This window comes from Pleurodeles waltl, chromosome 5, assembly GCF_031143425.1.
Source record: "Pleurodeles waltl isolate 20211129_DDA chromosome 5, aPleWal1.hap1.20221129, whole genome shotgun sequence".
Lineage (NCBI taxonomy): Eukaryota > Metazoa > Chordata > Amphibia > Caudata > Salamandridae > Pleurodeles > Pleurodeles waltl.
The window spans coordinates 909,739,902-909,766,213 of record NC_090444.1 but is presented as its reverse complement, the minus strand read 5'-3'; the positions used below and the strand labels follow the sequence as shown (position 1 = coordinate 909,766,213).

The 26,312-nt window shown below is 43.1% G+C and overlaps 1 protein-coding gene across 1 annotated transcript in view; it reads right to left on the bottom strand.

Annotated features, from left to right (window-relative positions):
- ACSS1 (acyl-CoA synthetase short chain family member 1) overlaps positions 1–26,312 on the bottom strand; it is a 637,137-nt gene that overhangs the window by 119,049 nt on the left and 491,776 nt on the right. Inside the window, exons 10-11 of the mRNA XM_069235038.1 lie at positions 19,784–19,910; positions 1,471–1,598 (exon numbers count right to left, since the gene is read on the bottom strand). Coding sequence (XP_069091139.1) covers positions 1,471–1,598; positions 19,784–19,910 — 255 coding nt within the window. The remainder of the gene's footprint in view (positions 1–1,470; positions 1,599–19,783; positions 19,911–26,312) is intronic.

The window sequence follows — 26,312 nt, the reverse complement described above, 5'->3', positions numbered from 1 at the left end:
GCGAAGGAATTTGCAGATCATGAATTTGAGTGGAGATTGAGAAGATGCTTGTTATCCTGAAACACTACATTTATTGTATTATATGTGGGTTTGCAAGCACATGCCTTAAATATTTTTTTAAGACAGACGCGTTTTTGAAAAGTTTTGTTGAGTGCAGACAAGGCCAAATTGGGAGTTGAGGGTCTGCCCTTTATTCTGTAATTGCATAATTAGATATTTTGGTTAGTGCACTAATATGCCTTCTATATACATCTGAACATTATGCATGTTTTAATAAAACTTCATAGAAACATTGGTGTGTCTTTTTAAAATTAAAAAAGCATCCCCAACTAAGGTGGTGGAGCTCAGCAAACTAATTTGTGGAACGTTTTTAACACAGCGCCACCAATTCACAGTGATTTGGTGTTGCTAATAACTTCCACATCACACAGTGGTACATGAGTTCAAAAGGCATGTATATTCCCACATATTGTATACACTAAGGCCCGTATTTATACTTTTTGACGCTAAACTGCGCTAACGCAGTTTAGCGTCAAAAAGTTTAGCGCCGGCTAACGCCATTCTGAAGCGCCATGCGGGCGCCGTATTTATTGAATGCCGTTAGCCGGCGCTAGCAGACCGGCGCTGCCTGGTGTGCGTGGAAAAAAACCACGTACACCAGGCAGCGCCGGCGTTGGGAAAAATGGCGTTAGGGCGTCTTAAAATGGGGCAAGTCAGGTTGAGGCAAAAAAATCGCCTCCACCCGATTTGCGCCATTTTTAACATCGCCCAGACGCCATTTACATGACTCCTGTCTTAGTAAAGACAGGAGTCATGCCCCCTTGCCCAATGGCCATGCCCATGGGACTTATGTCCCCTGGGCATGGTCATTGGGCATTGTGGCATGTAGGGGGGCACAAATCAGGCCCCCCTATGCCCCAAAAAAATATAAAAAATAAAAAAATTATACTTACCTGAACTTACCTGAATGTCCCTGGGATGGGTCCCTCCATCCTTGGGTGTCCTCCTTTGGGTGGGCAAGGGTGGCAGGGGGGGTCCCTGGGGGCATGGGAGGGCAGCTGTGGGCTCATTTTGAGCTCACAGGTCCCTTAACGCCTGCCCTGACCCAGGCGTTAAAAAGAGGCGCAAATGCGGGTTTTTTTGCCCCGCCCACTCCCGGGCGTGATTTTTGCCCGGGAGTATAAATACGACGCATTTGCGTCGCAGTCATTTTTTTAGACGGGAACGCCTACCTTGCATCTCATTAACACAAGGAAGGCGTTCACGCAAAAAAATGACGCTCATTCCTCATACTTTGGCGCTAGACACGTCTAACGCCAAAGTATAAATATGGCGTTAGTTTTGCGCCGAATTTGCGTCGAAAAAAACGACGCTAATTCGGCGCAAACGGAGTATAAATATGCCCCTAAACCTGCAAAATTTTGTTTTACAATACGAGGAGTCGTGAATATCAATTACGCAAAACATTACCATTGCATCTTCAATCTCTGCTGTTCCCAGCCGATGGCCACTGATATTTAGGACGTCGTCCATACGACCAGTTATCTGATAATAACCTTCTCTAGATCGATGAGCACCGTCCCCAGTGAAATAATAGCCTGCAACGAGGAAAAATTTTGATTTTTTTTTAGAAGAGTAAAGATGTAAACAATGTAAAATCACGCACGATTATATAGTACAAGTTAAACTTTGTTGCTATGCTGCTTATTTTGATAGCATTCTGCCACTTGCTTTACTGTACGATTTCTGTTTTAATGCCTGTTAGTTCATGTCTGAAGCTTAGAAGTACTGCTTGACTATGAAGGTGGTGCTGTGACCTTTGTGGTCGGAATTTGCCAATCACAAACATGGACACTGTTTCACAAAAATGCCAGAGGCATAGAAAGTCACATCACAGCCTGCTTATTTTGTGCTGGTGGATGCAGGTGGTGGGCACCTGCACTCTTTTTTGGGAGTGGGACTTATTTTTCACCTCCAGACTTTGACCCAGAGCAAGAAAGAAAGAAGAGATAAAAAGAGAGAAAAATACTGACTAAGGGAGAAAAATCAAGGAAGATAAACAACCTGCATGAGAAAGATAAATGGACATAAAGGACAGTGTGATGGAATACAGTTTATGAGGTGGAATCAAAATGTAGTTTTTGGCAACAGCAACATTTGGCAGCACAAACAGCAGACTCCAAAGAAAAACTTTAGGCCACGTATTCATTCTATATGTCTTTTTTTTTTACAAAATACACATACCATCTCAACTTATTAAACAGCTGATGACATCATAGCATTGACCCCTTGTCGCACCCCCTTAGCTTGAGAGGCTGAAGGAAGAGCAAGAAGTGGATTGTGTGAGCCCTGTTGAAAGTCTGTCCCTGACATGCCTTCACGAGACAAGGTACAATGAATTTGGTGGCTCAGGCAAGCCAAGGGTAGCAGATGCTACTCCTGGCTCTACCTAGTTGGTGTTCCCACTCCTGTCAGGGTTTGAAATGGACTTCTAAGCGCTAGGCCAACAGGATCTAACTTTTCTTTATTTAAACAAACTTCTAGAACAGGAGTTTATGAAGCACAGATCTTTCCAGAAGCAGCAGTGAGTAGGTACTATTTGGAAGTCCATATACTTTCAACTTTGCAATTTTCTTAAAATAGAATGTACAGGTTCAGTGAGAAGTGAAGCTTGCAACTTTTGAAAAAACAGGAGGTCAGCTTCAGTGGTCCCTTGCAGAAGCAGGAAAACGTACTGTGAATTTAGGATGTATGGCAAAATCACAATATAAATATATACTTTATTTTGACATTATAATCAAGTCTAAATGTTTAATTATATTATATGGTATTATATCATATAATATATAATATGATATTACATTATATCATAATATATTACTTACTGCCAGCCACTGGCAGGTCATCTACCTACTGCCAGTAGGTAGACATAGTTAGGATCTAGTTTCCTTTAAAAAAGTGTTTTTTGACTTGCCTATATCTTTGGCACCACTTGACGAATCTTCACAAAATTTTCCAAAAAGTTGCTCTCTAGAATCTTGTACATGCTACGTTTTGGGGTGATCCGTCAAGTGGAGGCTGAGAACAAGAGGGTGTCAAAAAAGTCAATTTCCCATGTTAGTTCTCATATACTCTTTACACACGCCTGCAGCCCGAACCGCTGGATGGAATGACACCAAATTGTGCAGAAAGGTAGCTTTTGGTCTTTGTTAATTTGGTGTAAATCCGTTCAGTAGTTTGGGAGCAATTAAAGGAATTCCAAATTTGTATATCTAGGGTTATTATGCTGATCGTGTGCAGAGATCTGATTGGCTGCTAACAGTTCAACCAGGAAGTGTTGGCAGCCATTTTTAGTTTCAGCTGAGTCTCAAAAACAAATGAAAAAAAGGAAAGGGGGAAGGGTACTGTTACCCTACCACTCCTAGTGTTGGTGCAGGGATCTCCCAGGGACCCCTCCACCCCACCCCGGGCTAAAAAGCATATATTTTTTTAAATCAGCAAAAACTGCAAACATTTCAAATTTTTGCTGTGATTTTTTTTTTTTTTAAAAGCTACTGCAGTCTCTTGTGATTGCTTTTGTTTTTGCTCCTGGGTGAGCCAGGTCAGGGGGCGCATATTATGTTAAGGAGGGGGATACATTGGGCCCCCCTCCTTGCGCTTACTGAAGCCCCGGGGAATGCCACCTCCCCAGGGTTTTGCATATAAAGTATGCAAGGGGTCACGCAGTCCCCTGCACTCTGGGGGCGACCGCCTCCCTGGGGGAAAATTGTAAATAAATATAAGGGACCCCTTTTTCCCCGAGGACCACCACCACCTCTCCTGGGCACTAAACATAATGTGTGTGGGGGCCACATGGCCATGTGCTCTGGGGACCACCACCTTCCCGAGGCACAAATGGATAATCGATGGGGGGGGATCGTGGACAAGGCCAGGACCTTTGGCTATCCCCTGCCACCCACAGAGCAAGGTTGGGTGGTTATAGGGGGTTTGCCGCAGGTCCTGCATCCAACCCTGATGCACACAGCCTTTGGCTGTGCATGGCACAAGTTGGGTGGTTATAGGGGGTTTGCTGCAGGCCCTGCAGCAAAACCCTGCAGTGATGGTTGGATTGACATATAGTAATTAAAATACCTTTACGTTTAAAAAAAACATACAAATTCACTTAAAAAAACAAAGGTTACAGGGACGTTGTAGCTAGTTACCTTAGGGCGTGAGTTATAGTTACTTGAAATAACTCTAATTAAAAGTGATGGATTTCTATGGTTTTGTGTGAGTAAATTCAGAGCTTAAGTATAACGTCCCTGTAACCTTTGTTTTTTAAATGAATTTCAATGTTTTTTTAATTCTATTTCCTAACTATAATGTCCCTGTAACATTTGGTTTCTTCAGTGAATATATACTCACTGAAGAAACCAAAGGTTAAAGTAACATAATAGTTAGATGGGAATTTAATTTGTACTGAATTTCAGTTGCCCCAGGGCATGAGTTAAAATTATCAAGTTATAGATATCTTAGGGCATGAGTTATAATTACTTGAGATAACTATAACTGGTGAATTTCAGTGTATTTTAGTTTAAAACATTACATGGTCACTAAAATTCTCACGTAACTCTATTACTTTAACCTTCGATTTTTTCAGTGAGTTTCTAATTTTTCTGTGAATTTATATTTTTATTTAATGTAAAGTAATATTTCATTACCATGCATAAAGGCAATCTCCTGCCGCACATGGCATTTGGCCTGCATGGCAGGAGCTTGGACCCTGTGGCTACCCTCCCCACCCAGCCAGCCAACCCAATGTAGTGCACAGTCAAAGGCTGTGTGTGGCATGGGGTTAGCCGCATTGCCTGGCCAACCCCGCGTGCAGCCTTTGGCTGTGTTCAGTGTGGAGTTGTCCACAATGCCTCCAACCCATTAGCGCAACATCCCCCAAGCCATCTCAGACCCCAGGGACCCTATCCCAGAGGCTTTTTTTTAAAGGGGAGAAGGTGTGTGGCCCCATCCTGAGTTAATAGTGGCCCACAGACCCCATCCTTTGGGGTACACTCCTTAGAAAAGGGAAAGGGGCATCGCAGCCCAACTCCCACAGCCCTAATAAGCTCCGGGCACCCCATGGCCCTGGGCCAGACCATAATCATAGGGGAAGGGAGCATGTGGTCCCCCTCCCTGGATCTTAAGAAGCCCTGGGGTCTCCACCCCATAAGTGCAAATACATTATTATTAGGGGAGGAGCCTCCCCCACCCCCTCCAGTGAGCCTTAATATGCCCCGGGGACCTCATCCCCTGGGCTGCGTTTCATTAATAAGGGGAGGAGGGAACGTGTTTATGCAACTAGTGCTTATATCTCTGGACGTGTGTTTCTAAGCCATTGGCTTTAATCAGCAAAAAGTAACTAGTGTGATTGGGGGTGCATTGAATGTTGCTTACAGTTTCTCACGTGAATTATTACTTCACAGCGTTCTTGTAAATCCCATGTCTAGTCAGCCAAATAGCTACTGGAAGAGTTTAACAATAACAGAATCCTTCGGAGTGGTACTTTACCCGAGAAACTATAAGCAACATTTCAAGTGGCCACAAACCTACCTGCCAGTCTCTGCTGATGAATGACAATGGCCAAGAAACCTATGTCAAGAAACCAAGTACTAAATGCATTATCACTAGTGGTGAACACTTTCTCCTTGATAATACTTGAAACTAAAAAGAGTTAGGAAGGGTCTAATAGAAAGTAAAAGATACTCTACCTGGCTTATGATAGACCCCATTCTGAACAAATTTGCAACATAATTGCATCTGATTTTACAACTTTGACTCTATTTAAACATATATCACAGAAAACATAATTCACATATAATATATTATAATGGCAGCACTATGGAGGAACAAGTTACAGAAAGTGAAAAATTGGGAAGATAGGGAAACAACAAACCATACCTTTTTTGCCTACCGCAAGCAATCCGAGGAATATTTAGACATTGTTAATACAGTCTGGCATTTGGCTCAAAGAATGACCATTAAACCCCTTTAGTGTGGGCGCCGGAAAGCACCAAATGCCCACACTCCATTCCTAGTGCATCTTACCCTCATTGGCGAACACTGGGGAGGTGTATAAAGGACCCTCTGGTGCTTTGCCCAAAGTTTTTGTTTCTTTTTTGGCAGTGACATCATGACTGCAAAGTAAAAGAAAGTAAAACAAGCTGATGGGCTTGTTTTAATTTCACTGCATCAATTGTTTTAAAGGGAAAAATCTCCCCTTTCTAACAGTATCTCTGTCCAGGGGACCCTTGTTTGGGAATCACCACAGGAAAGCGATGAAGCAGGGATCCACTCACTAGGCACCACACTACAGATATGGGGGAGTGGCCTCTTAGGCAAGGGCTTGTGCTTCCCCGACTCACCCAATATTTTCAGTCTTTCTGTCCTCCCGAGGGGCAGATGGGGGTGATTACCCTAAGGGGACAGAAAGCTCACTAGACACTAGGGAGATTTAGTTATAAAAAATAATATAGGTAGGGGCTGCCCAACATGGGCATGGCCATTGCTCCACTACAGAATGTGGCTTGCCCCAATCTGCCCCACCAGCGGCAGACTGGGGGTTTGCCCCAATCTGCCTCCCTAGTGGAGGGCTGCAGAAAGCCCACTAGGCACCACATAAATATCAAGGAAAAAATATAGGAGTACGTGATGCCCACTATGGACATAGCCATGCACTCACCAAAAAATAGGTCTCAACAGTTTTTCTGCCCCCATGGAGGACAGACAGGGTAAGTTACCACCAATTTGCCCTCCCAGGGGAGCAGAAAGCTCACTAGACACCAGGGATAAATATTTGAACAAAAACATATGGGTGGTCTGTCCAACATTGGCATGGCCATGCCCTCCCTCATGAAGGAGCAAGAGTCTTTCTGCCACCTAAGGGGGCAGATGGGGGCATTTAACCCCAAATCTGCAATTATCCTGTGAGGCAGAAAGCCCACTAATTACTAAGGGATGCATTTATGCATTATTATGTTGAGGGGTGGTCCCCCTGGGCACGGCCCCGTGCTCCCCTCCCACTCCGGGTTCGATAGACAACAGGGATTTCAAAGTGGCTCCAATGCAAACTAAAGGAATGTGCGGTTTACTCTGGCATCAAGCCATACCCCTTCCCCAGTAAGGGCAACAGTGTCTTTCCGCCCCCAGGAGGGCAGATAGGAGGCTTGTTCACCTGGGGAGGTTGCCACAAATCTGCCTCGGGGTTAGAATTACACTAAACAGCAGGGATTTTGCAAATGGGTCAAAAAAATAGACACATTAGATTATACTTCTGCACCAAACAAGATGAAAGAGTCTTCTGGCCTACCTGGAGGGCAGAGATGGAGTTTGCCCACAATCGGAAGAGGATAGCCCACTAGATGACAGAACTTTTTAAAAAAAAAATAATGTGGTGGATTGGGCCATCCTGATCGAACCCTACTCTCACCCCTAAAGTCTTAACAATCTTTCTGCTCCTCTGCAAACTAAAACATCCCGTCCCAGTGGCAAGCAAGAAGACATTTGAATCTTTTGGGTGTTTTTTTTACCTATGGCCCAGGAGAGAGGGGCTAAATTCCAATATCATCCCACTTGCCATGATGAATTGCTACACTTTTTGGGCTTGGGTAGGCCCCCACCTGGAGAAAACTACCAGAACCAGACATTACGGAAAAACAGACATTACGGAAAAACAGACATTGTGTGGAGTCCATGGTGGTATACCTTGCAAGGATCTCATGAGGTTTTCTTACCTGCAATGCTCTGTATATCTCAAACTCTGCCTAAAATCATGTATTTTCCTTGCATTTCTGTGATGTAAACCTCTGAAATATACATATAGGGATCCACAAAATTACTACTACCCAGCATTCCAGTGGGGCAGCGTTCTTATCGGGACAATCGGAAGGATGCTGAGTGGTCAGAAATTGTGGTTCCTCCTGATTCCCTAAGTTTAAATCACAGAAATGTGGGGATAATGTGTGATTTTAGCTGGTTTGAGATTTGCAGGGCATTGAGGGTAAGATAATCTCTTGGGATTCACACAAGGCAAACCGCTGTGGCATCCTCTGGGTGTCTAATATTCATAAATGTCTGTAGTTGGCAGGTTTCTCTAGGTAGCAGCCCAGCACGGCCACAAGTACCTCACCTACCCTTGTCTCTGGTTTTTCCATGTAGCGCTTTAGAGCCTTTTGTGTAACAATCTCTTGGCACACCACACAAGAGGGGTACCTCTGTTATTGGGATCCGTTTTGGATCTCTGGGTTGACCGAAATATGTGGATCACTACTTATTCCATATCTTTCTTGCACAGATATGTAGTTGACTGTGTGTTTGTAGCCAAAGATTCAGGTTTGCAAGGGCTTCTGGGTAATACTGCCTGGTGAGAGCCATACAAGTCACCCCACCATGATTATCCCAGATACCTACATTAACATTTTGCAGGTTTGGTAGGTTTCCATAGGTGCTTGCTGAGCTAGGGCTCAAAATCCACAGCGATCAACACTGAAAAAAGGCCAGTTTTCAGTGGGTAAATGTGATGTGTCCATTTTGTGTTTTAGGCCCTTTCCTGTCACAGGCTTTTGTCTTACCCACACAAGTGAGGTAACATTTTTAATGGGAGATTTGGGGGAATGCTGGGTGGTAGGAAATGTGTGTTGTCCTGCAGATTCCAGAAGTTTTCCACACAGAAGAATGAGGAATATGACATGTTGTTCATCAAAGTTTGAGGTTTGCTAAAGGTTCTGGATAAGAACACCAGGTGTGAGCGATGCAAATCACCACACCATTGAATCCCCTAGTGGTCAAGTTTTTAAAAAATGTGCAGGTTTGCTATGTGTCTCTAGGTGCCGGCTGAGCTGTGGCCCAAAATCCATAGCAACTGATATTGCGAAAATGGGTCAGTTTTCAGTGGAAAAATGTGATGTGTCCATGTTGTGTTTGGGGTTGTTTCCTGTCATGCACACTATTCATACCCACACAAGTGAGCTACCTTTCTTATCTGAAGACATGTTGGAACATAGAACAGTAGAACATTCTGTATTACCAGTTGGATTTTGTTGCGTTTGTGCCTTCCAATGTAACACCGGTGTCTAAAAAAGACATTTTGAACAATGCCCTCCGAATCACATGCTAGTATGGGTACCCACAAATTCAGAGATGTACAAATAAACATGGCTCCTAAACTCCATATCTAGTGCCCATTCCAGAAATACGTAGGTTTCTTTGATACCCTTTTTCAGTCTAAATATTTCACCATATGAATTGGTCTCTACTTGTACACAATAAAAAACATTATAAGGTGCAGCTCACATGTTGGCTCTGGGTATCTGGTACCCTCTATATCATGTTCATACTGATTTCAGTTTCTGTACTTAATAGTTCTGATGATTGAGGTGGTCTTTTCTTCCTACTGCTGAAATATCAATGCAACTGTTTTTTATGTGCATTGTATATCCATTTATATTCCAATAAAAACCACTGTGCTATGAAGAATACCACTGAATGTATAACACAAACATACAACCATTTTTTAAATGTGAGAAATTTAAAGTGCAAAAATGATAATATTATGGAACTTTTTTGCACTTCAAATTTCTCCCATTTAAAAAAAAAAAATCACTGTATTTTTCACTTATAACTATGGCACAGTATTCTACTGGCCACTTGGAGCAAGAGGGCTGCTATTTGTAAATGCAACACTTTGAAAAAAAGTTTGAGAACATGACAATGAAAAGGTAACTTAATCATTAAGGTAACTTTTAATTTTAATTTTCTCTGATATTAATTTGACAATGACTTTTATTTAAGAGTTAAATACTTTAGTGCTTCAATTCTTCACCTCTGTGGCTCACCATAGGTGGTAATTCAGACTTCAGCACTGTTCATTATTAGGCCCTGCTATCTGCAGGCTTGTGATAATAATGTGAAATTAATACAGCCTTCCTTTATCTTTAAAAGGAAAAATGTGACACTGTGTTTATTTAAAAATGAACTCAAGCTGTGAGCTACTCTGAAGGTGTCTAGGAGCTACTAGTAGATCATGATTTACTGGCTGGATTTGGTACCTACTGCCTGTCTCTGATCACATGTCTGGGGTGGGTGACAGATGGGCTTTGAGCATTGGCCCTAGACAGCCACCCACAATAGGAGCTTAGGTGTGAGTTGATGGGCCATCCTGGCAGGATGAGAGGGAGGTATTAGACCCAGCCTCACTTATACTTGAATAGGTTGTGTCCTGTTCACACACAAAGGGCTGCATAACCCCCTGTAGTGAGTCCTGAGCCAGGGCAGGGACTTGGGGCACTTTAAAGGCATGTCTTTGAAGTCTCCCGATCTCAAAGGCACAAATGGGTATAAGTACTGGTTCTCAGACACCACCACTCAGTACACTTCTGGACCTGTGTATACTCTGCTTGGAAGAAGGACTACCGTGCTGCTGAAAGGTCTGTCACCCTGAAATGCTAGTCGGAAGGAGCTGCTGCATTGCTATTACTGACCTGCTGCTCTCTTGCCTGGGGAAGAAAAACTGGATCGGAAATCCATCTTGAACCCAGACCTCCAGAGTGACTCAAAGGGCTAGTGTACTGGCCTCCAGATCTGAGCCTCAGGAAAATAACAGGCTCCCCGCAGCTCCTGGATCCATCCTCAATGAGCTCCTGACCCCACCAAGAGGCACCTCTAAGGTCCTGGGCCCTTGGAAGAAGTTTTATTTTAGCTCAGCTTTTGGAGTCCGCTTGCTTCAGAACTTTATCACTCGCCCAGAATTCCAGTGCGAGCTGCCACAAGTTTTCTCTTCGCAGAGTAAGTATCAGCACTCATGACTTTGAGGCTCCAACCTGTCCATCCACGATGCCTGTCCTGTTCTTCACGCCCCACCGACCATCCCCAGCAATGCTCTCCTTGCTCCCAGCAAACTTCTTCCCCACAAACGGGACACTTGGCACAAACATTGAGAAGGTAAAACTTCAGCTGGACTAATCTGGGACTGTATTTGACCTGCTCTCCATCACAGTTGGCTTGAACTTTTGATTTTTACCTGGTTCCATATGACCCGATTGCCGTGGTTGACTCTTTATGCTTTTAGGTGCTATATTGCAGTTTATTCTTCAAAAATTCATAACTGCGGTTCTACTTATTGAATTTTTGTCGTTTTGGTCTTGTTTTATTTATTACATTTTGCTCTAGTCTTCTAACCTGGTGTGAGATCTTTTTGTGTAGTGTATGTTCACTGTTTTACTGTTTGAAATGTTGCACAAATACTTTACACAAGCTACCAGAGGGTGAGCACAGGTTAATTTAAGGTTTTTCTGACACTAACTAGATTTGTGTTTGCTGCTTGACCAGGGCTCATACCCCAGTCAACTAGTAACCCAATTTCTAACATCACCCTAATGCGAAAGAAGGAGGAAGATAAAGATAAAAAAAGTTACAAAGTGAGAAAGCAGGAACCTGCAAAAGAGGGGTAAACAGGCAGCAAGTGTCTGGTAGTCTATTGGGGGGGCTTGAGGATTATTTTATACTTGATACTCGGCATGCTGACATATAGTAGCACCGGCCATGAGCATCTCAGCAGAGTTTTGGACACTAGCACTTGCTATTTTACAAAATGAGCACTGGAGCCTAGGGGGATGTGACGACTAACTAGCCAATTAGCTACCAGGTCCCTTCCTGCCTGATGACAACTTCCTGTGAAGTGTGACATTTAGCTAGCCCAGAATGCACTATTCAGTCCATTCCTAAAATGGCCAGACACTTCTCTAGGTGTGTGGAGCTCCCTAGACAACCCAGATGTGTGGTTACCTGGGGGCTTCACGCCCATGGAAAAAAAATCAGTTTGACATTGGTTCCTGAGATGCCAGCTAGTCTGCTAAAACAAAAGAGCAGCCCCTTCCATGTTTAACTACCATTACCTGTTAAAAAGCGTTTTCCCCTTCGAAGATCGTCTTTTGAGGTAACACCAAGCTTGCAATCCTGCCAGGAGCAGATCACACCTCTACTCTCAGCAGATCCTTTATTCCTCTTAATGAGAGTGATTCACACCTCTCTTTAGGGGACAGAAGGCTGTCTCAAGGACAGCAACTTGTGTGCAGCCATAAATGGCTACTGGAAAACTGTGGCAACAAAGAGACAACTGTTTAAAGTTGCCCTTTTTGGAAAAGTTACATTAAATTCAACTTGTGCAACAAGTTGGGTTTAATGCAACAATCCATTTGATACCTTGAAGTACCATATTAATTAGTTCCATTTGGAAGTTAGCACAGCTGAGTTGTCAACGTGTAACTCCACACTTGCCTGTGGGGCTACTAGCTTTTCCACAGTAAAATGACAATGCAGGGCTTTTACTGTCCAGACATGTAAAGCTCATAAAACACTTGCCCATCTTTCTAATATAATGCACCATGTGTTTAGGGCTCAGTAGGCGGGTCCTAGGTGTAATTTATAAATATTAAAAAGGAAATTATTGGCTTTGCCATTGATTTAAATTGCAAAGTTGAGTTAGCTGTTTACAAGCTGGCAATGGGGGGCTGGGAGTCATGTTATGCTTTGTCACACTTGTAGTGGCACAATAAGTGCTGCAGCCCATGAGGGACACTTTAAAATATAGTTCTCGGATACCTCTAGTACCATAGTCTAGGAATTGTTTGGGCAGAAAAGTCCTTGGCATGGTTACAGACGTTTACCATTTCCCTGAGTGCCCACCTCTATTGTTGTCTGGATCCCTAATGCTGATTTTTTTGTCATAGGCTAGCGAGAATCATGCCTGTTTGCCATGACACAGTCCCACCTTACGAACTGTGGCCTTGTTGGACCGGGAAGGTCACCCAATAAATTCTACCCTCATTGTAGCAGAGGGCTTCCACTTTCACCAAGCGTTAACAAGCACAAGTATGGTGGTGACAGCATACCATGTAGTGATCAGTAGTAGTGAATAGGATCTTTTTATACTGTATCACTGGTGTCACAACTCTATCTTATGCCTTATGTTCGGTGGGTATCACTCACTGGCCTCATGTCATTCCTTCCCCTTTCCATCTCGAATACTCCATGGCTCCCCACCTCCCAGAAAGCCTGAACCATTGGCCCTTCTATTCTGTTGCTATGGAAGTTTAGGATAGTTAGCACCTGCAGATGTCACATGCTTATTCAGGATATTCATTTTTCCACTGTGAACCACTGGATTTTACAATCATGCACTTGGGTTTCGTTGTACTTGTTATTGTTGTCAATAACCATTTGCACCTGCTGCCTGCTTGGCCTCATATCCATTTTATGTAACATATGATTTTCCCCTGGTTCACTGGAAGATTCCACGTTTCTACATGGGACATGTGCCTTTCTGGAACACTCTTGGCTTCCTGTATGAATAACCCTTGGAACTAGCATTGGGGCTTAATCTCGTACCCGTACACATCCTGCATAGCACCTTCCCTGCACTTACCTATTGACTCACCCGGTTCTTTCTGCATTCTATTCCAGCTCAAGCTTCATCCCTGCACAGTCTCCATAGTCGCCCGGACCTTCAGCACTCTAGCCCTGTGCAAGCCTCGCCCCTGCACTCATCTCCTGAGTGTCCTGAAAACTCCTAGCGCCTTAGTCTTTTAATTCTTCCTGATGACTTTGAGATCCTGACTTCTGCAGCACTTCCAGCGTCTCCCTTCATGAGCTACGATTTCACCTCTTCTCGTGCTTCTTACACCGACCAGCCTGCCGTCTTTGAACTCCAGTTAAAGTTCTGGACAAGGCTAAGTACTTTTCCTTCAGGTTAATGCACACTAATCCTTAATAGTAGTTGTAGGCCTGTCTGTCAACCTCACCAAGATTTTAAATCTTGCTTCAGCTCCTTCTTCATAGTTTTCCTCCACTGCTCCTTGTTTGTCCTGGCTCCGGAACCTCTCTCCAAACCTTGCTGCTTGAGCTGTGTTGCTCATTGACTAGAGACTAAATTTTGAATGAACCTTGAAACTTCAACCCCTGTACCGAGTGTATCCTTGTTCTCTAACATACCCTGTGCTCTCGACTCCAACCTAAGCAAAAAGTGTCACCTTGTCTCTAAAATACGTTGGGAGTGTATCCGACTCCAATCTTTGTTCCAAGTATAACCTTGTTCCAAGTGTACCCTTGTTTCGAGTATAACCTTGTTCCGAGTGTGTAACCTGTGTACTAAGTACAACCTTGAGGGTGTCATTAGCTCCAACCTTGTGCCAAGTATAACCTTGTTCTGAGTATAACCTAAGTACTGAGTGTAACCTATTCCCGAGAGTAACCTGGTCTCCAGTTACCTTGAGAGTTTGTGTAAATTCCAGCTTATGTACCTAGAGCAACTTAGTTTCTAGTAATCCATGGCATTGTCCACGACTCCAATCCATGTACTGAGTATAACCAACAACTCTTATCTATATGCTGAGTTTTACTCCGGGAGTGCCATAGACTCTAAACATTATTTCAAGTTTTTCCCTCAAGAGTCTTAGAAGATTCTCATCTGAGTACCTGGTTATTCTGCTCTTATGCTGCAATCATGAAGTAATTTGTAAGTGTTGATTAATGAAGCATTGCATTGTAAGTTGTGTATAGGCTTGTTGATGCACTGATGGTAATTGCCTCTTCTTGCTATTCCCAGTATATTGCGTCTTCACGAAACCAGAGGTGCTGGTCCCATAAATGATCCTGTTAAGCAGAGTTGCACCATCACTGACCAGATCCTGTACCGCAAGTGTTCGTTTTCTAATTTTGTCCCTTCCCCTTCTGGGAGCTGGTGGATCTAGGCATATCATTCCCTGGGTCTACGTTTTCCTGAGAGGGAGTGGAGGTCCAGCATCAGCTCCAGTCTCATCCCTGTGGTTCGAACCAGGTGAGAGCATGACAATAGCAGTGAGGTCTACAGGCCCCCTCGCTTTAAAAAAAATAATCCACTGCTTTGTTCCTAACTCACACTTGGCCTACATCAGGTAGATGTCAAGTACTGTGCAGGACAGGAGTATTGACTTTAAGCTGTAGGTTGTTGGATGATGCATTTACTGGGTGTATGTATGCTGCTCAGGATACATTACAGGAGAGGTGTAGTGCTGTGCAGTGTGTGCACAATGGAAGCATGTTCTGGGCGCATGAAGTACAATACATGAAGGGTGAAGTGTTGTGCAGCTTACACAGGGTGAGTGTGTGGACTGGCTGTGTGTGTGTTTTGCAAGTAGCACATCCTGGTTTAGTATAGAAATGATTCAGTGCTGACCAGTGACACACACACTGAATGTGTGTACTGAATGTATGTGTACTTGTAATGGTACAATGCATAGAGGTAAAAATGCTGGACAGTGAATTTTCTGTGTATTTACACCAAGTAAGTGTGCCTTCCTTAATACATTATATGGAGGAACCTAGGTTCCATTTTGATAAGCCTGTGCCTGCCTGGTGAAGACATGAAGAGGACAGGATTCCCCCAGACAGATTTGCGTATTGATGCATTCCTGTGAGTTGAGTGGGACACACTGGAGGAAGGGACCCTCCTTTTTACCCTTCAAAAGGCTGCTCTTTGATTCAGTAATAGATTAAAAGGAAGGGACCCACACACATCTCAGGAAAGGAGATTGAGCTGATAACGGAATCATAAAGAGTAGGGCTGGGATTGAACTTCTGATGCAGTTATCACTGTGGCCGACATCCATGTGTGAACTCTAATCCTTTCCATGAATTGTGTTGTGGACAAATCAGCTTTGGAATATTGCCTGTTGTGACAGACAAAGGAAAAGAAGAAAAGCAGAATTCAAAAGAAGCAAAACGCCACAATAAAACTTTAATGATTCAGACCCTAAATCACATTTGGTGTTTGGAAAAAGCCTACAAGAAGGGAAGACCCCCAAATTGGTCATCTGCCGAGCAGCCAGACAGGATGTGTGAGAAATGGAAGCTCTGCAAGACTTCAGCCTGTGACCAGCCTCCCTGCTGGGTGAGGGAATATCGCACAGGAAAAACAAAGACCACTTGCCATGGAGCCTGGAGCTCCAGCGCCTGCCTGCTTGCCTAGACCACTATGCCATCTGAGGGAAAAGAGAGTGTTGGAGGGAGTGAGAACCAGTGAGAAGCATTGCCGAGAGGACTTCCTGAGTGAGTTGTGAGGGAATGGCTGTGCACAGATGGGGTTGTTGCCATTGTGCATTGTTGGTTTTGTGACCCCAGTATACCAGCAGAGGGACGCAGTGGACTAAGCAGTGTGTTAAACGCGGTTTGGGTCTTGCTAAGCCTGTATCGTCCAGCTGAAGTGACCCCATATGCCAGAAGGGGCCACTGATAAAGCTGCTGCTAAAAGAGAGCAAGACTTTGGTGGAGGCATTTACACCAGAGGAGTCTGCACCCAATTTACCAAGTACCTTGGCAACCCTGCACATCAGGAGGCGCTGCCAGTACCTACATTGCCAAGACGTTTGGGCCGTTACCTGAGGAAAAGACTGAGGATGTATTTTGTGGGGAAAGCTTTGACTGCTCGTCCACATCGACCATTGAGAGTCAAGTGCAGAAGGGGTACTTGGCCCAGTTACTCAGGACTCATAGTTGGCCGGGCCCCAGGACATCAAGAGTAAAATGCCTGAACCAACACAATTAGGCCCAGTAGCCTCTGCGTTCACCGTGACTCTCTGAAAGGGGTTCTGACAGGGAGTTATGAGTATGTTAACTTGTGCCACTTGTGATGAGCCAATTAGACATATGCCTTTTCTAAGAGTCACACCACTGGCACAGAGGCCTCACTGGCTAGACTCAGTGTTCTTTCAAGTCTAAAAACCTGCAGCGTCAATCCATAACTTGGGGGTGATCATACAAAAGAGGAATTTCCTTAGACCCAGTCTATGGAACGTGGGTCAATATATTAAGCTTGAACAATGATTTTACTGGGTTTCTTTATATTGTACAGAGATCTATACGCTCTCTGTTCATTATTCCCAATTGAGTGTAATAGTAAATCAATCAATGTATCACCGGACTATGTTGGTGTTCCAATAAACTGTATTATTTAGACATCATAATATATTAAGGAACGCAATCTAGAGCAGATAGTGCAGTGTAGTTAAGGGCTCAGTGGATGAAATGTATATACATATACACAATATAGACAAAATAAACATTAAGGGTGCCATAGATGAGTAAAGAACAGGTTTAATACAAAGTATGTGAGTTAGTGTTCATGGGTGATAACCATGAGGTTGCATCAACCACAACCTCAAGAACCCGTTTTGAAACTTTGATTCCAATACCTTGTATTGAATCTGTTCCATTTCTCCTCTGCACACCCTCAATGCTTTTTTGTCTGCGTTGTGTATAGGTATATATAAATTTAACTCACAGAGCACTTTGGCACAGTGAGCCATCTGCACTAGATTGGAGTGTTTAATGAAATATGATGTCTAAATAAAACAATCTATTGGAACACCAACATTGGCCCTATAATACATTGACTGATTTATTATTACACCACATTCAGAGTAATGTACACAGTTTGTATAGATTTTTGTCAAAGTCAGTTGTGGTGGGCCTACTCAGCATTTCATCTTTTAAGGTCAATAAAATGAGCTGGATAGCAATAAGTATATGTTATTAAGCACCAAGAAGCCTCAAGGGTGAACATTTGCTTTACATGTGCATGTTATATTGAAACACTGACACACTGTGTGTGGTGTAGCTCTGCCATTATCTTTTTATGGTTTGTGAAGTACCTCCGGAAAAGTGCTGGCATTAATAGGCTAATGCATGTAAATAGCTGTTGTGCAAGTCTGTGTTTGCTGCGTTAGCACACTAAGGGCCATATTTAAGAGCCCCTAGCGCCAACTACCGACACATTAGCATCATTATTTTGACGCTAATGTTTTGTTAGATGGCTAAAATCCCTGCACCATATTTACAAAGTGGCAATCCAGGCATAATGTATGCAAAGGGGGCGTTCCCCTGTTAGGGGGGCCGAAAAAATTTCACAAGGAAATCTAGCAGATTTCCTTGTGTCATTTTTATTGCCACTTTTATTAAGGCCTGTTCAGAGCAGGCATTAAAAGGCTGCACACCATTGTTTTTATAATGGGCCCCTATGTACTCTGCTGAAGTAGCACCAAAAGTTTGGCGCTACTCCTGCAGAGTACATCAATAACGTCATAAAAAAAGAAGCTATTTCCCCCTACCCTGCACTATGGTGCACCGTAATTTAAATACGGCGCACACATGATGGCGGTGGGGGGGGCGGTAAAGGGCACAAAAAAGTGGCGCTGCACTATGTGCAACACCACTTTTCTTAAATATGCCCCTAAATCTAGACCCATTGACTTTGCTAGCGGTACTCCACAAACCATAAAAAGGCAATGGTGCAGCTACATTACACTGAACTGCAGGTTTGTATTCTTCTACAACTCCATAGTACTCATATTACTGACCTCACAATGATGAAAGATTAAGGGGACCCACAGGGATTCTAATTTGTCACCTCGATGACAAACCCAGATTCCTGGGGTCCATGCACTAGTCCACTAAGTCATCAGATCCAGTTTTTAATACATTTCACTGTGCCATATTAGTTGCACTGAGTATAAAATTGAAAATTCAACATTAACACTAACAAGTCAAGCAAAAACAAACAGAAATGCAAAAGCTATATTTCAGCTAGAATGCTCTATCCTCCGATCCTGTTAAACTTGAACTAGGAATGGTAGCAGTAAAAGGAGAAAACACTAAGCACAGACAGGTTTATATAAGTGCACTCTAAAGACATGTTTCAGCTCCTGCTGAGATAAAAATGTAATTTAATAACTTTATTTGCATTTTTGTGAGGTAACGATATTAACTGTTCAGAGAAAAGCTTAAAAATAAAATGACTTAACTTAAAAAAAAAAGAAAATGGTTGGTGTTCACCAGCCATAGCCTTAGGATAATCATTAATAACACTAGTTTATGGCATTCAGTTCCGAAGCTATACTGTGTGTACTAAAGGCGGTACTACATTACAATACGTGATTGCAGTAAAAAAGACCATGAGGTGGCCCACAAGCTTCCGCACCAAAGTGGCCATGCACCTCACGTTTTGCCACGCCACTGGTGCGCACAGGTAAAATGCAAACATTCAGCGTGAAGACAGCCGTCGGAGCAAGTGGGCTCACCCCATGCCCTATGCTTTGCTGGGCAGAAGCAGAATGTGATTGGCAGTACAACAGCTTCGTGGATGAAGTGGGCTGGCTGAACGCCCCCTGTATGTTTGTATGTATGCGCATAGATATTTAGGAGATTTTCTGAAAAGCAAACATGGCTAATGCCAGACCTAAAAAAGAAGAATAAGTCACGAATGTCTGTTTTTTCTGCCTTGGATGCGAGACTGTCTTATGTTACTACAAGTCTCGGTGTACCATGGTGAAAATGAAAATTAAAATGCAAATTAAGTGCTCACTTTTGACATTTTATTTTTGTATCGCTTGGGCCACAGAAAAACGTGCAGTGAAGCGCTAGGGACAAGTTTATAGGTACACTTAAATGTAAACTCTCATAAATAAACACTTGATCTCTCAGACAAAACAATAATATATATTTTAATGAGGCATCAATAGATTTCACAATGTAGTGTTTGATTATGCGCAGAAAAACATACAGAAAAGTAAAATTATCAAGTCGAAGTCAAGATCATCACATCGTGCAGCTGGATTTCCTAAAAGTGTACCTAGATGGGCTTTGGCCATTGGGCTTTGGCTTTTGAGAATTTAGGGCCCACCAAACAAAGATATTGATTGCCCCTACTTTGCAACACTGGACCTACCTGGGTATGTTTTGAAGTAGGCATCCACAAATCTCTGATGATCTCCATAGATCGTTCTGGCCATGCCAGGCCAGGGCTGTGCAATGCAAAGAGCCCCAGACGCCTCTGCGTCATCTATTCGGGTTCCCTGCGAAGAGAACAATGGATATTCAGCAACTGACTTTTAAACTCCCAAAATTTGAATGGCGTTAAAACAACATAAAGAAAGGTTTGCAAAAAGGACTAAAAGAGCAGTGTGGAATTATGTGGCTACAATTTGGAATAGTAGGACACTGGTATGGAGGACAGAAATAGCTGAAGTTATTAGATTATACCCTTTAGATACAAGAGAAGAAACCACTAAAACTAAACTTTCTGAAAAGCCATTAAGAAAAAAATATAAAGGTGAAAAGGAAATAAAGGTTGAATTACAGATTGACTCAGAATCAGATTCTGAAGATGATATAATGATAGATACGTTATCAAAACGTCCTCCATCATGTGTGGAACCAACAACAGCTGATGGAAATCCGTCAATGAGTAATATAGCAACTGCTACAGCTCCCATAGCTCCCACAGCTCCCATAGATCCTGATATTTTTCAGATCACTAGCCTGATATTTCTCAGATTACTTGCCAGATGCATTTAAAATAATGCCTTTAAAATGACAACCCGTGTTGACTCAATTGATTTTACCACAGCCAGTGATAGCTCAACCAATCGTTACACAGCCTGTATCACTGAGAACAATTGTTAATGCTCCTGCACAAATGAGTATAGCCCAGACAATATCACTAATACATGTTCTAGTTAATATGATCACAAATGCATAGGTGACTAGATTGGTTACTCAGCAGATAACACCTGCACAGGTTACTCCACCTACAATGGTTCAACCACCAACTGGGGGTACTCCAGAAAGAAAAATGTTACTTACCAGTAGACATCTGTTTGTGGCATGTAGTATTGTGGATTCACATGCTGTGCATTATCCTGCCATCTAGTGTTGGGCTCGGAGTTCTGCAACTTGTTTTTCTTCAAGAAGGGTTTTTGAGTCACGGGATCGAGTGGCTCCTCCTTCTCGGTGCTGCTACGCTTGTTAGATTGTTTTGCTGCAGGCGGGTGAGAGATAGAGTATAGAGAAGTATAGAAAAGAGTATGTCCATGCTAGTATAAGGAAATATATACAACTATACACAAATAGAAACTAACTGAAACGCCCACAGGCTTCTGGGAAGGAGGGAGCACGCATGTGAATCTACAGCACTACATGCCAGAACAGATGTCTACTGGTTAGTAACATTTTCCGTTCAATGGTATGTGTGGCTGTAGATACACATGCTGTGCACAGACTGTAAAGCAGTGCTCCCAAACAAATACTGTGGCTAGCCTGTGGGAGTTGAAGTTGTTTGAAAAAATGTTCTTCGGACAGCTTGTCCTACATTGGCATGCTGACGAGCGTGAACATCTATGGAGTAATGTTTTGTAAATGTGTGTGGCGTAGACCAAGTAGCTGCTTTGCAAATGTCAGCTAAGGGGGTATTCCCCAAGAATGTCATTGTGGCACCTTTTTTCCTTGTGGAATGTGCTTTAGGAGTAAATGTTAATTGTCTTTTTACTTTAGCATAACATATTTGTATACACTTTACAATCCATCTAGCTATGCTATTTTTTGTAACAGGATTTCCTGTATGAGGTATTGAAAAAGCCACAAAAAGCTGGTTAGCTTTTCTGAACTGTTTAGTGCTGTCAATATAATACATGAGAGCTCTTTTAACATCTTATGTGTGGAGTGCTCTTTCTGCCACAGAGTCCGGTTGTGGAAAGAAAACCGGTAACTCAATAGTTTGATTAATATGGAATTGTGAGACAAATTTTGGTAGAAATCTAGGGTTTGTACGCTGGACTAGTTTATTCTTATGTGTCTGAAAGAAAGGCTCCTCTAATGTTAAGGCGTGTAGCTCACTAACACGTCTTAGGGATGCAATAGCAACTAAGAAAACCACTTTGTAAGAAAGGAATTGTATAGGACATGAGTGAAGAGGTTCAAATGAAGGGCCCATGAGGCTAATGTGTACAATATTAAGATTTCAGGAAGGCACTGGAGGTAGCCTGGGTGGAATTCCTCTTTTAAGGCCTTCTATAAAAGTTTTAATTACTGGTATTATAAATACTTATTTATGTTGTCTGTTTTGTAAATATGCTGCAATTGCAGCTAGATGTAGCCGAATTGATGTGTAAGCAAGATTTGATTTTAAGGTGCAGCAAATAACATAGAATGTCTTGCACTGATGGTGTTAATGGATCAATGTTTTTAGATTGAGAGTAACAGACAAAATGTTTCCATTTTGCTGCCTAGCAGGCTCTAGTTGTTAGCCTACTTGCCTGTTTTAAAATATCCATACATTCTGCAGGTATCTGAAGGTAGCCAAACTCTATGACTTCAGGAGCCACATTGCAAGGTTGAGTGATTTGGGATCTAAGTGCCGTATTTGTTGGAGATTTTATTTGAGAAGATCCGGTCTGTTGGAGAGTTTCTCGTGAGGTACTAGGAAGAGGTCCAGCCGAGTTGTAAACCATGGCTTGCAAGCCCATGTGGGTGCTACTTGGATCATTTTGAGAGAAGTTTGTTTGAGTTTCTGCACCTGGAATGGAATGAATGGAAGAGGTGGAAAAGCGTAAGCAAATATCCCTGACCAGTTGATCCATAGGGCATTGCCTTTGGACTGGGGGTGTGGGTACCTGGATGCAAAGTTTTTGCATTTTGTGTTTTCTGCTGTGGCGAATAGATCTATCCGAGGTGTTCCCCACTTTTGAAAGTATTATTGAAGGACTACTCGGTTGGGTTCCCATTCATGGACTTGTTGATGCGTCCTGCTTACCAGGTCTGCAAAGTCATTGTCTGTGCCTGGGAGATATTCTGCCAGAAGATGAATGTGGTGATGATGACCTCATCTCCAGATTGTTTGTGGTGGCTGAGACAACAGGAGAGAGCGTGCCCCGCTCCGTTTCTGTAAATATTACATTGCTGTTATGTTGTCGTGTGGATCAAGACAGATGTATGCATTAAGTGAGGCATTAAAGCCTTTAGGGCTAGAAGGACTGCCTGAAGTTCCAAAACATTGATGTGCAAGGTCTGGTGATTAGGGTCCTATGATCCCTGTACTGTGAGAATGTTGAGATGAGCTCTCCATGGGGAACTTGGTCTTGAAAAGGCCGTCCTTTGAGTAAGTTGGTGGAATTCCACCATAGATTAGAGATGTAGGCTGGACGATCTACCAACACTAGATCCTGAAGATGACCCAGAGCTTGTGACCATTGGCGAGAGTGACATTGTTGTAGGGAACGCATGTGAAGCCTGGCATAAGGGACGATGGCAATGCAGGATGCCATCATACCTAGGAGTCACATCAATATTTTGACTGTGTACATTTGATTGACCTGTATTGAAGAGATTATTTGTTAAAAATTGTGAACATGTGCTGGACTGTAGTAAGCAAGGCCCAATTGTGTGTTGAGTATAGCTCCAGATATGGTTGAATCTGTAGAGTCTGTAAGTGTGATTTTATGAAGTTTATTGTAAACCCTAATTTGTGAAGAAGGTTTATTGTGACTTGAGTGTGAGACTGACATTGACTTAAAGTATTGGCTTTGATCAGCCAATCATCCAAGTAAGAGAATACCTGTATTTGTTGTCTTCTTAGATGTGCTGCAACTACTGCTAGACACTTGGTGAATACTCTGGGAGAAGTTGTGACCCCGAAATGTAGTACTTTGAACTGACAATGTTGTCTTGCTACTACAAACCTTAGATTTTGGGGTTGCAAGATGAATTGGAATATTAAAGTAGGTGTCTTTCAGATCTATAGTGGTCATAAAGTTGCCTTTTTGTAGTAACAGAACCACATCCTGTAGTGTGACCATCTGAAAATGTTCTGAGAGAATATATTGATTTAGGGTTCTGAGATCTAAAATAGGTCTGAGAGTGCCGTCCTTTTTGGGAATGAGGAAGTAGAGTGAATACACTCCTGTGCCTTGGTATTGTATAGGATTTATTTCTATAGCTTGTTTTGACAGTAGAAATTGAACCTCTTCGTTTAAAAGAGTGAGATGGTCTGTTGACAATTGGGTTTGCAAGGTGGAATGTTTGGAGGTATTGATGTCAGTTCTAGACAATAACCATGTTGGATAATGGATAGGACCCATAGGTCCGAGGTTATGTCTATCCACCTTGTGGTGGTAAAATTGAAGACTTCCCCCTACTGGAGTGAAGTGAGGAGGGGGAATATGGAGGTGGTCAACATTCTGCTGTGGAGGGGGAACCACAAGTGTTAGTGGCTTTTCCTCTGCCCTTGGAGCTGTTTCCTCTATATATTCCTCTTAAAAAACATCTGGGGTAGGAGGAAGAGACTTGACGCTGCTGTGAAGTAGAGTAATCAGAGGACGAGGTTGCTTTGTAGCCACTCCTGTATAATGGGCAGTGAAAAAACCCAGTTTGGTTTTGTATGGCACCCATAGCTTTAGCAGTGTCAGTGTTTTTTTTCAGTTTGTCTAGGGTGGAGTCAACCTAGGACCCAAATAGGTGCTCCCCATCAAAGGACATATTGAGGACAGTTTGTTGGACTTCTGGTTTGAAACCAGAGCACCTTTACCAGGCATGTCTCTTAAGGAATATACTGGTATTGACCCCTCGTGCAGCTGTGTTAGCCGCATCTAGCGCACAACTAATAGAATTATTTGCAATTGTCTATCCTTCAGAGACAATTTGCCGTGCACGTTTACGACATTCTTCTGTGAGGTGCTGAAGGGCGTCTTCCATTTCGTCCCAGTGTGCCCTATCATATCTAGTAAGCATTGCCTGGGAGTTAGCAATACTTCAATGATTGGCCGCTTGCGCAGCAACCCTTTTTCGCGCTGCATCAATTATTTTCTCGGGAGGAGGAGAATCTCCAGTAGCCTGGGTATTTACTCTTTTCCTGGCTGAGGTGGTAACAATGGAATCTGGTGGCACTTGGGACCGGATGCATATTGGGTCAAGTGGGACAGCCTTTTATTTTCTATCTACCTGTGGTGTAATTATATGGGAGCGCACAGTTTCTTTGAAAGTGTCCTGGACATGTCTAAGCATTCCTGGCAACATAGGGAGGAATTGTATGTCCTTATGTGTTGAAGTGAGGGTTTAAAATAAAAAGTCTTGCTCTATTGAGTCTCCATGTAATTGCACATTGTGATATGCAGCAGCCCCTACTGTTATTGTTGATAGTCAGTGGTGTCTTCCGGAGGTGAGGGGCAGGATAGAGATCTGTATCCATAATCGGGTATCATAAGTATCCCAGGTGTCAGGGTCTTTTGGAGTATCCTCTAATTGTTCCCTATGGTGTGTAATCCCCACTCACTTGAGAGCCAGGTGAATGAAGTGGAGGAGAGATAGGTAGTGATGGAGGAGGTGTCCACCACTCTTGTAAAGAAACGATTGGTGCAGTAGTAGAAGCCTTTTCCTTATGTGGATTTTTTGGTGGCGGTGAGGTATTGAGAGCCTCCTGAAAAGAAAGGTTCTTCTTCACATGAATGGTGGGAGAAGCCACAATTCTGACGGTGCCTTTTTCAATTTGTATTTTCCACTGCTTAGAATCCATAATCTCTAGAATTGATTCAATTGGAGACAATGAAGCTGAAGAATTGGCAGAGTCGGCTATTCTTGGTGCTGAAATGTTATGTCGGTGTAGAACCTTCGATCCCCAAGGGGCAGATGGTGTACTTTCGCTCAGTGCCAAAATTTTCAGTGCCGAAGTTGAAGGCACCAAAGTATTTGGTGCTGAGTTTTCCGTTTCCAAACCATTGGATTGTTTTGGTCAGACTGAAGGAATAGAGGCCGATAGTGAAGACTGAACTTCAGTCTTTCTGAATTTCGGAGCTGTGCCATAGGGCAGTGCTCTTGAATCTAGATTCCATGACCTACCATAGCCCAAAGGCAGTGGTGGTCCGGTGAACTCTTTTGTGAGTCTATTAACTGTCTTTATGGAAGGAGGAGGGACAGGTTTTTTACTCACGACTTGCACTGACGTGATGTCCTGGCTCTTGATGTCAGATTGCATGTTGGAATCTGTGACTTCGACCCAGAAAGCCCCTTGTTGCTCCAGCATCTCTTGTGCATGTTCATCCCCAAGACATCTGTGGTCTCTCTTGCGCTGAGTGTGTCATTTCCAGCCTGCAAGCTCTTCTGTCCCTGAGTGTTTTCTTGGACCAAAATGATTGACATGCATGGCAGGTGGCCTCGTTATGGTCTGGAGAAAGGCAGAGGTTACAACCTTGATGGTGATGCGTGTATGGAAATTTGGAGTGGCACAGAGGCAAAATCTAAGCAGTGTCCATTCCATTAGGGTGTCATATTTTTCTGTGCCACATGAAAATAGGCCTGGGGCCAGGCGAGGACCGCCCAAAGGGTACACGTTTGAAATTCAACCCGAGTTGAGGTATATTATGATTAAGAAACACGATCGAAATACAGTACCGTCGATGGAAAGTAAAGACGGAAAGAGAATCTCCAAA